This window comes from Seriola aureovittata, chromosome 17 (assembly GCF_021018895.1).
Source record: "Seriola aureovittata isolate HTS-2021-v1 ecotype China chromosome 17, ASM2101889v1, whole genome shotgun sequence".
NCBI classification, from domain to species: domain Eukaryota; kingdom Metazoa; phylum Chordata; class Actinopteri; order Carangiformes; family Carangidae; genus Seriola; species Seriola aureovittata.
In genome coordinates, this window is record NC_079380.1 from 450,023 (window position 1) to 466,322 (window position 16,300).

The 16,300-nt window shown below is 40.6% G+C and overlaps 1 protein-coding gene across 3 annotated transcripts in view; it reads left to right on the top strand.

The window, feature by feature from the left end:
- nbr1b (NBR1 autophagy cargo receptor b) overlaps positions 1–16,300 on the top strand; it is a 65,968-nt gene that overhangs the window by 13,946 nt on the left and 35,722 nt on the right. For 2 of the 3 annotated variants that reach the window (XM_056400702.1, XM_056400703.1), the window contains exons 5-7: positions 5,751–5,939; positions 15,791–15,868; positions 15,986–16,239. In XM_056400702.1, the coding sequence (XP_056256677.1) occupies positions 5,751–5,939; positions 15,791–15,868; positions 15,986–16,239 (521 nt within the window). Of the gene's footprint in view, positions 1–5,750; positions 5,940–15,790; positions 15,889–15,985; positions 16,240–16,300 lie in introns of those variants that run through there. The other variant, XM_056400704.1, reaches the window with a different exon arrangement.

Here is a 16,300-nt window from a genome sequence, read left to right on the forward strand (position 1 = left end):
ATTGTTTGTTCTGTAGGCCTCCATCCACATTACATAGCGACTTAAACAACCAATACAACCATTGATAGCAATGCTGTACAGCTTCAGATTATCGTAGGAATCCATATGCCACAGCGTGTTGGGACCTTTGTTGTGGTAATGCCTTTTCCTACTGAACAGATGCAGTTTTCGGCACAATCTCTTCAAAGTCTTAATGCTGATAACCACAATGTGTTTATGAGTCTAAAGAGAAAGAATTTCTTTGTCGCTAAAGCTGTTTCTGAAGTACAATTTCACCAGTTCATCTATACAAGTCATTTTTTAGAGGCATACGTACTGTTTGATATTGTCTCTGTAGCGGTAACGCCATATTTTAGAATTTACTCTAGTTGAAATGGGGCACCAGTCCTCTGGGAGGACAACAATGAATTACTTCATTGCCAAATTTATCAATCTCATATCGGAAGCCATGACTTCTCGATTCAATGGATCTCCAGTCTCTACGTCAAAAGAATATACAACATGACAACAACTGGGTGTAAATAAAGGAGTTTATTAACTAAACTACTATCTACAGAGTAAATGCAAGGTGTAATAATCATAAAGATGAAAATAATAATGAAATGAGCAGTGTGATGAGTTGGCAATGGTGGGAGAGAATATGTTATGGCTATACACTATGGCTATACAGCTAATGATACTACATCTACGAATTAGGTTTGATGATTAAATATTGCTATTTTTCGACATCAACCCAGTCATGAGCAGAGTGTTAAGACCGGCCTACTGTGAGTTGCGCTGTAGCTGAAGACCCTCGGCTGGAACCCAGGTGGCTGTGGATTGGAGTGGATGATGCCGTCCTTTATATGCTCCACCGGTGCTATTCTTACTTGGATGAGCCAGGTAGTTACATGAGGATTATGTTATTTGATTTCTCAAGTGCATTTAACACCATCCAACCCCCCATTCTTAAAGACAAACTGGAAGGGATGGGGGTGGATCCCTGTTTCACATCCTGGATTGTGACAAGACGACCACAGTATGTCAGGCTGGGTAACTGTGTCTCAGGGACAGTGATGAGCAGCACTAGGGCATGGCTCCGTTCCTGTTCACCCTGTATACGGCGGACTTTACATACAACTGATTCCTGCCATGTCCAGAAATACTTGGATGATACAGCTATTGTGGCGTGTATCAGGAATGGGCAGGAGGAGGTGTACAGGGATCTGACGATGGCCTTCAGTGAATGGAGTGACAAGAACTGCCTCCTTCTGAGCACCTCCAAGACCAAGGAGATGGTCATGGACTTTTGGAGGTCTAGGCCCACCCTTCAGCCAGTCAACATTCGAGGGAAGGACATTGATGTGGTGCACACTTATAAATACCTATAAATACCCAGGTGTGCACCTGGACAGTAAACTGGACTGGTCCCTGAACACGGATGCCATCTACCTGAAGGGGCAGAGCTGGCTCTTTTTCCTCAGAAGGCTCAGGTCCTATGATGTCTGCAGAGAAATGCTGCACGTTTTATCAGTCAGGGGCAGCAGTATGTCCGACATGAACACAAAGAGACTGGACAAGCTGGTAAAAAAGGCTGTGCCTGGCAGGAGTCTGGACTCACTCGGGACTGTTGTGGAGAGACGCATGCAATGTAAAATGGAGGCCATCTTGAACAATACGAACCACTCCACAACATTCTGGCAGGACAGTCTCTCAAACGTCTCATCTCACTGCGCTGCAGAACAGAGAGGTTCAGCAAATCCTTTATTCCCACTGCCATCAGGCTTTACAACACCTCAGCCAAAGGTGGACTAAACTAATTATTATTGTTTATTTATTATAAACTGTTTTTATTATTATTATTATTATTATTATTATTATTATTATTATTATCAACATTGAGCTAATGGACAAATGGATTTCCCCTAGGGGATAAGTAAAGTATCTTTTTCTAGTATTATTTTCTTATGCACCTAATTTTCCATTCAATGCTTACATACAACTTACATAGAACATAGGCGTTAAGCCTGGCCCCAAGATTTGTTTTGCACACAATTTTCTACAATTTAAATTTAAGCACATACTGATTTCATTTATTTCCAACCCTGTGAGGTAGAAATGCTACAGCTTGGCATCCGCATGTGCAAGTGCACAATGTTTACTCTAGAATTGATTACATTTTGATAGATAGGAAAATGTTTGCACTTACTCAGACCACAAAATTCCACATTATTATACCTGATCACTGTCCTGTCTCCTTTTCAGTGAAAATGGGTGACAGCTAAATTGGAGATTTGACCCTCAACTTCTTAACATCCCTAAATTCTATGAGTACGTACGATCACATATCATATTATTTCTTGAAACCAATGACAATGAGGAAACCTCTTCTACCTTATTATGGGAAACATTTAAGGCATATAAAACGGGGTGTGTAATTTCTTTTCAGGCTTCCCGAAAAAAGATGACAAAGCAGAGCAAGTGGAACTACAATAACAAATAAGCGAATTAGGTGGCGGAAAACACGCAGCAACCTTCTATTGAAAAATGTAACAATTTCATTACTTAAGTATAAACTTAATCAAATGCTTTCTAAAAAAGTCAGCAGAGCAATTACTTATATGAAACAGAATTTGGCGATAAACCCCAAAAGTTACTGGCAAGGCAACTACGTAAATTGGAAAGTGATCGAACTATACACCAAATAAAATCACAGACAGGTAATATCCTTACCTAACCCTAAAGAAATAAATTAAAGTGTCCAACACTTTTATGAGGGGTTATATATGTCTCAATCTACTGCCTCTCTGAGGGACACAAAAGAAGTGAATGTGAACTACCAACACTGACTCAGAGTGAGCATAAAGTCCTGAGTGCAAAAATTACATGTGAAGAAATAAAACAATCAGTTGGAATGCTCAGAGACAGCAATATGGTCCTGATGGGTTAGGTAACAAGATGTACAAGAAGTTTAATGATTTACTTGCCCCCTATCTACTTAAAATGTATAATCAGGCACATAGCAATGAGAAACTACCACAAACCCTTAATGAAGCAGTCATAACTGTAATCCCAAACAAAAGCGAAGGATTTGGAGGAGGTTAGTTCATATAGGCCAATCTCCTTATTGAATACAGATCAAAAGATCTTGGCCAAAATACTTGCAAGAAGACTAAGTCCTCTAATGGGTAAACTGGTGCACACTGATCAAATGGGTTTCATCCCTAGGAGGAACTTCTTTCATAACCTCAGGCGCTTCTTTAATATTATGCATCCCCCTATTAACAAATCGTGCTACAAACACAATCCTATAATACACAATTTAATAAGAATAAGGAAGCAACTAGCAAAACATTTTAAATGTAGAACATTTTCATTTTTGTTGCCAATATCAGCAAACCCTTCTTTCCCTCCATCCAGTTTAGACGGGGCCTTTGACATGTGGATAGAACTAGGGATACGGAATGTAGGAGATTTATACATGGATGGGACATATGCATCCTTTCTTCAACCCTCAACAAAAATATGGGTCACCCAAAAAACATTTTTTTCAATTCCTTCAAGTCTGAAATTACCTTGAAGTACATCTTCCCCAGTTTGAGACTACTGGACCAGGCTGGCTGGATAATTGCATGAAAGAGCCTGTGGGGTTAGAATTTACAATATCATATATATGTGATACACTTCAAAATCTTAGTTGCCCAACTACATCCACCATAAAGGCAGAGTGGGAGAAGGGATTGGGTGAAGAGATACAAAATGATATTTGGGATGATAGCCTGGGTTATATTCATACATGTTCTATAAATGCACATCATTGTTTAATACAATTTAAAATCATACACAGGTTACAATACTCAAAGGAAAAACTACATAAAATATGTCCTGATGTCTCTCCTGTGTGCGAAAAATGTGAAATAGGAGAAGGTTATTTCATCCACAGCTACACCCTTTGTCCCAAATTAAAAGGTTACTGGAGGGATGTCTTTGCATTTTTATCACTTGTACTGAAGGTTCAGATAGAACCCAACCCAGTTTTAATAATTCTGGGTCCTAAAACTAAAACTGGCACAATGGCTTCAGCATATGGACTGGTCACTGCAAATAAACGTATTCTGTTGGTTTGGAAAAAGAAAGAAGTCCGAACATTGAAACTTTGGCCCACAGAACTGGTGGGGGAAAAAAAAATTGGCAACCCTGATTTCTCTTCTAGCAGGTGGAACCTGTTTGTAGTGCAGTCCTAGATGGGGACAGGGCAGGGATGAGGGTGACGGTTAGGAGGGTTTTGTTTGAGATTTCTATGTGTTTCTATTTTATTATTTCGGTAAGGACTCTTACAGGTGACGCTCCAAATATGACTGTATTACTTTTTATGTCGCACACTTATATTTTTTCTTACTCTTATGTACTTTTATACATTATTTTGCACTTTTGCTCAGCGGTTTATGTACCTTTTTTTTTTTTTTCTTTTCTATTTCCTGTTGGTTTGATCAATGTTTTGTCTAATTTAAATGTTTTTATTTTTTGATATTGTTATTATTTTATTTTTTTCTCCTACATGTTCGGATTTGTTGTCTGATTATACATAAGAAGCAGTTACTCATTGATTGTGGTTATCTATGCAAGAAGATGCTTCATAATAAAAATATTTAAAATCTGATCATTCTGTTGCCCCAGTGAATGCTGGGAAGTTATTAAACCCGCCTCCTCTGTGTGCCACTTGATGATGAAGTTCTCTTACACATCAGCCAGTTTAGCTGCTGCTCAGCTCAACCTGTGCTTGTTTTCACACAGCGATGGGGTCTAGTTTTTCTGCAGCTGCATGCAAATGTGCTGACTGATCCCAGATAAGACAAACAAACAAACAAACAGACAAACAATAAACAAGTATCAAACCTACTGTAACTCCCTAGAGTAGTGGTTCCCAAACTTTTCCAACTCATAGCCCACCTGAAAATCAGGACTGACTTGAAAGCAGGAGAAACTCAATTATTCATTTTTGTTTGGCGATTCACCCTTTGTCTCTAGACTCTTTCCTTGTAACTCTTCCTGGTGCTAACCAGCTATCCATTTTGACCCTCCAGTTTTTGCTATGGATGCAATCTGTTAGTGTGCAATCAGACTCAGATAACAAACAAGTAAATGATGTGTTCCAGCAGCGAAAATGTGAAAGCTCCCATCATTGGCTTATGATAGTGATCATCATAATAAAGTTTTAAATGTTTAAAAAAAAAATTTAAAGATCATTTCATTTTTAATTGTATTTTTCATATAATTTATATCATTTCACACAATCGTACTGTTTTCAAATGATTTGTTGACCCACTTGCAGTACCTTCATGGCCCACTGGTGGGATCCGACCTGCTGCCCTAAAGTAAATTAGTACAAAACACAAGAATATGCGCATTCATCCCTACAACTTCAGTGCTAATTACAAATAAACGGTAGATATTTTATCACAGATACTAAGAGGTAGCCAACTAGGACACTAGGACAAACAATATCTCAGATTTAATATACACAATCACAACAAAAAGAGAGGCAGAGGACGGAACCAGTGCGGCTGCCAGACTGCTGGGAACCTGGCATTTTAAAAGTTAGCATGTTTTGAATTAACCAATAAGCAGTAGATATCTCCCAGGTCAAAGCCATTAATCCAGCCAGTCAGATAAGTTCACACTCTCACACAAACACGGTCATACAGTCTACAGGTCAGGAAATACTATATTTTGTAACACTGGATTAACTAACCCATTCACTTGTTTCCCAGAGTGCAGCAAGGCAGGGGAATCGATTGCACATGAACGTGTATGAGACTCGAGGCCAGCCGGCAAGAGTCCCCACCAACAAGGCCAGTGGAGCAGAGCCCAAGAAGGGCTTCAGACCTCCACAGCACTGCCCAGCCCTGGCCCAGGTGGTCAGCCGCAAGGTCCAGGCTGCAGTGCCAGAACAGGGCATGGTAAGACCCCAACACACAGTGTATTTCTTTGTGTATGTATCAGTCATGATACTTTCATAAACTTTGTAAGTGACACATCACACCAGTGTATTCCAGTGTTGCTGGGTATGGATGAGTCTTTTGTATAATATTAACTTTTGTATGAATTTTTGACATAAAATAATGAATTTCCCTATAATTAATAGTGTTTGATGTATCTAGCATAGGACCTTATGTCAAATAAGGGTCATTAATATATATATATATATTTTTTTTTTTTTTCAAGTGTAGTTTTTGGGCTTATTATGCCTTTATTGGATAGCACAGTAGAGAGAGACAGAAAATGGGGAGGCAGAGAGAGGGGGAATGACATGCAGTAAAGGGCCGTCCGATGCGGGATTCGAATCGGGGCCGACTGCAGGGGCACCTGCTCAACCCACTGCGCCACCCGACGCCCCGGGTCATTAATATTATGAGCTTGTGAAATGATGTTCACAAATAATTTCACAGCCTGCAGTTGTATATCACTTTTTGTTTGCATGTAAAAAAAAAAAAAAATGTGTGCACATATCTGAATGTGAGAATTTATTTGGTAATGTGTAAATAAGTTTTGTAACTGTAGAAATATTTTGTGAATGTCTGAAAAAGTTTTGTGCACTCAAATATAATTTGTACGTGTGTAAAAAGTTACAAGCTACAAGCTAGGAGTTACAAGCACCAATTTTGATCCGATATTTACACCTGGAAAATAAATGTAGTCTGAATTGCCAATTACCACGATTCCCAATGACCAGCCAATTAGATGAAGGCAAACTGTCCATTATGGACAATAGGGTGGAGCTGGGGAGGAGCACCTGCCCGGCAACCTGACTGCACCAAACTCCCGGCTGCATGGTGCAAAGTCAATGCTAACACAGTTAGATTCCATATTTCAAAGAAAAGTTTATAGCTATGTGCTAAAGTAATCTTAGTAGCTAATTGCGTATATGTCTACATTTGGCCAATATTACATATATGAGGAGTAACTTGTAATAACATGTCTTGTTAATTTACTGCATGTAAGCTAGCTGTGTGGTGTAACCACTTGGGTAAAAACCATAGACTGTATATAAAGCGTTTAACATATTATAATATCAGATACATGCAAAAATATATATTTTCTTTACATGCACACAAAAAGTGACATACATCCAACGATGTTATCATTTCACAAGCTCAAAATAGTAATTACCTTAATTTGACTCTATAGACCTAAAGGTATGTGTTTCATAGTCATAGTGGAGCAGCCATGGTGTTAGCAGCAGGCTAACAGGAGCTCCAAGTGAATGTTTTTCACACTTCATCCCCGCTTTCTCACACGGTTCTGCTACTACAGTGGATATTGCTAGCTTTAGCCTGGTAATCACACTGAATTGTGGTTTTGTTTCAAAACGGACTGTCTCTAAAAAAATTTAAAAAAATAGCTGTCTGTAATAGGCTAATTATTATTATTATTAATAATTATAATAAATTATTAAGAATTATATAACGTACCATTTACCAAATAAGAAATAAATCGATAGGCCTACAAACAAACATAAAACCAATGTCGGTCTAGATATGTTGTAAATTCAGCAGGGGCATATCCAGATGTAACTTTAATACAAGCAACAGCCATTGTTGCAAAGAAACAAAATTAAAACAATGCACTCTTACTTGTGGCATACTCCATACATAGAAAGACAGTGTGTGTTTTCGATATTTTGCTTTATGCAACATCCACTACTGGCTCATACAGGGGCTTTCATCCCTGACACGTATCCACAATTGATTCATGAAAAATTATATGTTTTATATCAAATCAATAAGCCTACAAACAGACACAGATTCAATGTGATTATACTGTAAATTTAGCATATGCCAAAGTTACCTCACGCGAAGAATCACACAACACACACACACACACAAGTACATGCTAAGACACTGAGTTGATTTACCTTAGAGTTGCTCTACTACCTGAGTTAAAAGACTAAGAGTTAACGTTAAGTCTAATTAGCCAATCACAGTCAGCTTTGCCCATTTCTTTTTTTTTTTTTTTTTTGGAAGAATCTTTTGGGCTTTTTGTGCCTTTAATGGACAGGACAGTAGAGAGACAGGAAATGAGGAGGCAGAGAGGGGGGGAATGACACGCAGGAAAGGGCCGTCCGAAGCGGGAGTCGAACCGGGGGCCAGCTGAAGCGAGGACTGTAGCCTCTATATATGGGGCGCCTGCGCTACGTGACTCCCCAGCTTTGCCCATTTCTGCCCAGTAACTGTCAGTAGCAACTGCTGAGACACTGGCTGCTACGGTGACTGTGGCCACCAGGGGGAGGAGGGAAACACACACACAAACCCCCTTTGTCTCCCTAGACAGACAACAGCTTTTAAGATGAAACTTGTGTTCTAAAATGGGATAATGGAGGGAAACTGCAAGTCCTATTGAAAAGATCACCTTACCATGGTCGTCCCAAGGCTTCAATAAAGAGATTGATATCTTATCTGTGCGTGATGTCATCCACTATAAGTCTTAACATTCTGTGCAATACAAACCCATTATAAATTCAGAAACTGTCTGAAAATGACACAAAACGTAAACTGCGATTTTTGGAAAACCGTAATAGTTCGTTTTCTCCTGAAATCAGCTCCTGAATTTGTATTGCAGTCTATGGTAGAGTTGGAGGGTGCTCGCATCACTTGGAGGGTCACATTTCAGATTCTGTTATCTCTGTGCTAAGGTAGACACTTTGTATGAAACAGGACAAATTTGTCTACTACTGAGGAAGAAATTATGTGTGAAAATTATGTGGCCATAAGGACGAGTGATGTCATCCCCTCAAGCCCTGAACATTCCGTGCAATAGACACCCATTATAAGCTCAAAAATTATCTGAAACAAAGCATGCAACTAAGACTGTGATAATTCAAAAACTGCAATGATATCATAAAGTTGAATACAAGTTTAATAGCTGAATGTCTTTAAAGTTTGAATGAAGTCTGTAGCTGAAAGTATGCTGAAGTAGTTGAAGCTCAAAGAGGCTGAAGATTTCAAGGAATTGAATATTCTTTCCTTTCATTTGAATGGCAAAAAGATTGCAGAACAAGCTTAATATTTTGAAAATTATAAATAGTAATAAAAAGTTTTGTCCACCCGATAATGTACAGAACAAGCTGAAAGATTTGATATTTGAATGGTTTCCGTACAAAAAAGTATGAAGGAGTAGTTAGAGACTGTGAAAAGGCAGAAGAAGTAAGAATAACTAGAAAATCCATTTCCTGAAGAAAATGCGTGTGAATGCTGAGAGATGAATGAGATTGCTGAAGCAATGCTGAAGAAGCTGAAGCAACTCCTGAAGCAATGCTAAAGTAGCTCAAGCAATGGCTGAAGATAAAAGAAAAAATTGTAAGCTGGAGGTTGAATGAATAAAATGGTTCAAAAAGACCCGAACTGTTGATGAACGGTTTAACAAACAGCACAAAACTCAAAAAAAAAAATTACAAAATGTACAAAACAGAAAAACATCATCAGAACAGGAAATGTCACACCTGAAGGAGATCTCTGACACACTGTTAAAATAGTTGAGAAAGCAGCTCATATTAAGAAGATTAAAAAAAAGTACAGTGCTTTGAAAAATGACATGCCAAAATTTTAAACTGGAGGAGCGGAAGTCCTTAACTGCAAACGCTGACAATTGACACATTTTGTTGAAACAATTGAAAGCCAATTTATTTACTGGCGAAAGTGGAAGTTAGAATAAAATGCCTTTAAAAAGTGAATAAGTAATTATGGTGAAATATGAACTGCATCCTAGCATTAGAAACTTTAATTTAAGATATCAATAAGCCGAATAATCGCTAAATAGCGTTGTGTTGTGAAAACTTTTAAGTTTGAATGAAGCCTATAGCTGAAAGTATGCTCAAGAAGTTAAATTTCAAGGACGCAATAGATTTAAAGGATTTGAACATCATCTCCATTTACTTACACTGTGAAAAAATTGCAGAAAAAAATGATCATTTCGAAAATGAATAATATCAAAAAGTTGAAGGTAAGGATACATCTCTTGATGAAGCTGAACATTTTGATAGCTGAATGGTTTAATATGGCGCAAAGTGGGGGTGTGTATCTGTTTGTGTGTGTGTGTTTGTGTGTGTGTGTTTGAGAGCCTGTCTATCTGTCTGTGTGCCTTTCTGCTTGTCTGTATTTATGTGTGTTTCTGTGTCAGTCAGAATGACAAACTGAAATTAACTGCCAAATGCTTCCTTAATAAAACTGGACTGAAACATATTTCCAGTGAAAACAGTTGAGATGTGTGTCATTGCAGAACTGTCAGTAAAGTGGTTGATAAACACCACACATATCAGAGGAGTCTCTAATCAGGTAATTTGCCCCAGATGTGTGCCCCCTCCCTCCACTCAGAGGTTGATAAGGTGACAATGCTGTCTCACTGGATGCGCACCTGTCTTTCTCTTTGAAAAAGGTAGCACCTGACAAACACTGGTTAAAGGTAATCCACCAATCAGAATGAGCTCCAAAGGCAATTGACCAATCACAATCAGCTCCAAAAGTAATCCACCAATTAAAATGTATGTAATGTGGAGTCAGTTAGATTTCAAACTGAAATTAACAGCTAAATGTTTCGTGAATGAAACTGTCTATCTGCCTGTCTATCTGCCTGTCTGTCTGTCTACATTTCTATGTGTCAATTTTGTGTGTAAATGTGTGTGTCTGTGTGTCTGTGTGTGTGTCTGTGTGTCTGTGTGTGTAAGAGATAGTCCGGCTGTTGAAGACACAGAGCTCATACAAATAATGGGAGAAAGGGGTCAGTGAACTTCTCAAATTCCTGCAATTTAATACAAAACAGTACATCATATCAGCAAAATTATCACTTGGCCAGTGCCACAAGACTCTCCTGAACACCTCTATGTGGTTTTGGTGTTTCTAGAGCCAAAAGTGTGGAAATAGGAGCGAGTTAAAAAGAAGGGTTACTTCTGGTTTGAGGGTGCTCGCATCACTTGGAGTGTCACTTTTCAAATTATGTTAGTCTCTGTGCTCATGTACACACTTTGTATAAAACAGGATGAATTTATCTACTAATCAGGAAGAAATGATTTGTGAAGACCGAAATACATGACTGTAAGGATGAGTTACACAGAATTTTTCAGACAAATTGTAGCGCTTCCCCCACTAACAGAAACTCTACAGACTGCAGATGAGACACCACACTGACGTCAGTATGTCAGCATGTCAGCACGTCAACACGTCAACACATGAACAGTGTCACTAGTATTAGTGAAAAGACAGATCAGTATAAGTAAAATCAGTCAGCTCTTTTAATGCTTTCTTTTCTTGAAAGCATTAAAAGAGCTGAAGTCGTCTCAGTACACAAAATATATGGCGATATTTAGAAATCTCCTCTGTAGAACTTGATAAATGCATGATTTAACCCTTTGATGCATAAAGAGACACACTCTCATGCTTCGCTGCTGCTTTGTGTGATCAAGATTCGGTATCTTGCCTGTTTTTCACTTATGATAAGCGGCTCCCAGCAAAAACACAGGGAAACATTTGTTGATATACATACTGATACGATACCAGCAGTGTTATATATAAATGACACCTTTCACTAGCCTATAGTTTCAATATATGAACTTTATATGAATATGACACAGACATGACATTTTCCCGGATCTCTCTCTCTCTCTCTCTCTCTCTCTCTCTCTCTCTCTGTGTATTTGTGTCTTGCTCTAAACCAGTGGTTCTCAATCTTTTTACACCAAGTACCACCTCAGAAAATACTTGGCTCTCCAAGTACCACCATAATGACCAACACTATACAGTAGCGTAGTAAGCCTAAGCATTCATCAAAAACAAGGCAGAGGTTTTATTCCTAAAGAAGTATATTTAATATTGTCAGCCAGTGTAACATTTTACACAGTTTGAACAGTAACACTGCGCTTAAATATAGGAAAATAAAAAAAACAGTTCTTAAATAATGATTCAATTAAAATATATTGCACATAAAAGTAAAATAAACATTGTACTTGTAAATAAATGTAAAAAAAAACAAAAACAGTTCTTAAAGACTAAATAAAACTGTACTGTACTTGATTAAAAAAAAATCAAAACAGGCTGTCCGAACTTCACACACTACTGTATGGCTGCTTTCTGAAACAGAAACACACACAAACAGAGAGGAAGAACAATAAGATTAAGAATAAAACAAAAGTGAGGAAGAGCATTAAGATTAACAGCTGTACTTAAACATACACAGACTATTGATGACAACTTACATGAGCTTAATGTGATGGGTGCGCGTGCCTCTGTGAACACAGTCCTGCAATGTCTGGGTCATGCGATGGTTTCATGCATTCGTTGCTCAAAACGTCGCCACATATCACACACTGCGGCCTGGGCTCTTCCTCTCTCCCGCTCCAAATAAATCCAAATTTGATATAGTTTTCGTCATATCTCCTCACTGGTTTGTGCCTTTTTGTTTTTGCTAGCAAAAACAAAAGGCTAGTGGTGCGCGTACCACACTTTGAGAATCACTGCTCTAAACAATTGTAAACAAAAATAGGCAAACTGTATGTAGAAAGACAGAGCTGCAGTAGCAGTGGTGCAGCTGCCCGGGAAACGCGAAGCAGACTGTGTGTCCAGTGCTGTCTCTTATGAACCAATTTGTCTGGCTATGTCTTAAGTTACTGTTTCTATACATGGATAAACTTGCTTTGGCGCTTCTCTTTTTTTCGCTCTCAGTCCCATTAGTGCGAGATACAAGCACACACACCTCACCTACACCACACATGTGAGAGATTTCTGGATGGACGTTGGAGCTGGTCTATGTTTAGCCATCGTTGCAGGGAGTGCAGACAATAAGCCCAAGGGAACAACGGTTGAGGCCGCTGTCGCTTTGTCAAAGAGGCACAGGAACTGGACATATGGCAATGCCCTGCCCTATTGGAAGTGGGCAAGGAGCCGCAGAATGTTATCCACACACTGATCCACACACTGAGAGGATGGACAAGGCGTGTGATAGAGGATGGACAAGCCGTGTGATAGTGTTCAGAGCCACACCAATGAAAATTGTGCTCTGAGAAGGAGTCAGTGAGCTCTTCTCAAAATTGACTGTGAGACCCAGCGTGAGAGAAGGAGCTGTGACTCGGGTCGCCTGTGCCCTTGATGGTACACAGATCAGCCAGTTGTCCAGTATTTTCATGCCCCATGAGTGCAGGGGCGGAGAGACCGAATGGAAGCACCCGGAATTGAAAACAACGGCCATAGAAGGCAAAACGTAAAAACAGGCTGCATTGTTGAGGTGCAATGGCACATGAAAGAGAGTGTCCTTCAAGTCGATGGATGTGAATCATTCCCCTGGGTCAACAGGTCGATCAGCTGTTGTGCCAACCATGTGGAATGTCAGTACCTTGAGAAACTTGTTGAGCTCCCTTACATTAAGGACTGGATGAAACCCGTCTGTCTTCTTCTTCACCAGAAAACAAGACAAGTTGGACCCCATTGGATGTGACAGGGGATTTCCCAGTTCTATTGCACCCTCGGCCAGATTGGTGAAAAGCCCTCGTTCGGGGCTAAAGCCTTTGCCAGGTCCTGGAATGATGGTCAATCCGACCCAGTTGGAAGCTGGGGGCTTGCATTGGAATTGGATCTTGTACCAAGGATGAAACCACCCAGGGATCTGAAATGTAAGCAGCCTAGCATCTGAGCTACTGCTGGGAAAAATAACAGACAACTGGCCCTGAGGCCTCAATCCCTGGTCTCATGACCTCTGGAGGTCTTGGGAGCGGGACAATGAGGAGCCCAGGCTCGGTGGTTTGCAGAACAAGTGAGCTGGGCCATGAAAGTTATCGACTGGCCTCCAAGCATCGGGGCATTGAAGCCCCTTGTAACTCCTGGCGTGAGATGATGGCAATGGTAGGGAGAGGGAGAAGGCGGCAGTCACAGCAACCCTCTGCCTGCCAGAAAGGAGTCAAGCTGAGTTTGCACCAAGGTGGACATTAGGCATCCAAGCTCCCTGGACATAAAGGCAAAAGCCTGCAATGAAGCATCACTGAGGCTGGTAATGGAAGCATCTACCCCTGCTTATCGCAGGGAAGCTGAGAAAGGTGAGCATGAAGTGACAGAAATAGTTGCCGATCCGCCCCATGTGTGATGTTACATCATAACCCCTGCATTAACGGATCATCAGTGACTAAACACTGGAGTCGAGGACACCTGGAATCTGGTCTCAGGGCTTCATCAGGGGGCATTATGAGGGATGCAACAGCAGGCTCAATAGCCGGCATGTGATGCAGGCCGAACTGTATCCTGCATAGCAGCCAAGGATAGGCCATCTGAAGTATGATGGGAGCATCTTCTACTGTCCTCCCAGCATGCATGCAGCTCCCTCAAATACTCCTCTGAGAGGGGAACAGTAAAGGCAGCAGCGGGTGGCCTGCATCGTAAAAAGGCACTAACGGGCACCGTGTCAGATGGCATGTCAAGTGGCAGTCCTCACAGAGCTGGCCCCTGTGTCATCCATGGAGCTCTGGTCTGAGGAGCGAGAGCCCGGCTCCGAGACATGGGACACACCCTCCTCCTGCTTCTAAGAGGGTGTCCAAGGCTGTCCAACCCCCACTGAGGACATTGTATGTATACTGGGAGCACTGCTGTCACCAAACCAGGGTTGTAACATCTAACAGATCAGCTCCAGCGAGAGCAATGTTACTTACAGTTGGAACAAACCAAAAAGCATGTTTGGAAAAGACACAATCTTCACCAACTGATATTAACAGCTAAGCTAGTAAACCTGTCAGCTCAAACACCACTGCTGGCTACTAACAACCAAAAACATGGACCGATGTTGCTTTCTTTTTCTTTTCTTTTCTTTTTCTTTTTTTTTTTAGGCAAGCACCTTCTTGCCATTAACTGTAAAAAAACACAAACTACCAACGCTATCACATGCTGGGAACAACAGCGAGAGCACAAAGTAAGCTTAATAAGCTGATACCAACAGCAGGATGACCAACGTCTATACCCCACTGAGCACAAAGGGCAGACACTCCGCGTTCCCTCAGGAGACAGCTTGTCGCAGCCTCTTGGAGGGCACATATTCTGCAGCTCTGACCGATTTGGTAACAAGGCTACCAGTGATGAGTTTATTTTAAGATTGATAGAGTTAGCTTTAGCTAACACTATCACAGAAGTAACCCTGCGACACGGCCCTCCAAGGCCAGTGCTAGCGGTACAGATGGTAATACAACCATGGTACAGACGCATCTACTACTGCTGAAGCCAGTTTGTTTGAGCATTTCAAGCAGTTCTATAAACAAACGAGTTAAAACTCAGACGGATTAATTTTATATACGGATTTTAAATGTTACTCATGTCTGTGATTCTTCAGTGGTATACAATCATTCATTTATTTTGGGAGTGGCAATGATTTGGGCTGGTGATTGATGGGTAGAAGGAGGTTCTTATTCTTTTTATAGAAAAAAAAACGGTACAAATGAATGTGAACTAGTTAATTTTTATGTACATGAACTGAAATTTGAACTAGTTCTTTTTAAGTGAGAACTGGCACAACACTGGGGACTATCATCCTGCCCTGTCATCAGCATGAAATTGCCAGGCAGTGAAGACTCAAGGAAAGTCTGGCACGTGACTCCCTGTTAAACCACAACATGTCATGGACAATAGATTTATTTTGAAGGCGAGAAACGTATCACATTGGAATGATTTGTAAGATGATGATGATTCCATGCCACCTCTACACACACTGGCTAACACCAATGTTATTTTGTGTACATCCAGTGTTGTGGGTGTAGTTTTTTCTGATTGATTTTTCTTCTTCTGTTGATCAGGTGATCATGAAAGAAGTGAAAGGCACTAAAGAAGAAGACAAGACTCCTCCTGCCTGGTTCACCTCTTACATGGAGAAAGTAAGAACAACCAGATGGAGGTGACACTGTCTTTCAGCACAAGTTAGGTTTTCTGGTGAAGGAAATGTCTTATTACTAAAAGATGGACTTTCTTACTCTCCCAACTTCACCCCACAGTTTAAGGACCAGGTGGTTCGTGAAGCGGTGGAGAAAATCTGCAGGGAGTTTTCTGGACAGTGCTGCATCCACAAGCCACTGGGAGGAGGGGGAGGATCAGGGGGAGCTGGAGGAGGTAGAGGGGAAGCAGTAGGTGGAGCAGAGGCCCAGCAGGTTCCTGAGGTGTCCTCCACCCTGCCTGGAGCCCCATCTTCCTCCACCCCTCCCTGCTCCTCCTGCAGGGGACAGACCACTGGAGGAGGCTACCAATGCAGGTATGTATTGTTGGCAGCTAACTGGCTAATTGCAAGTCACTTTGAATTAGGAAATTACCTA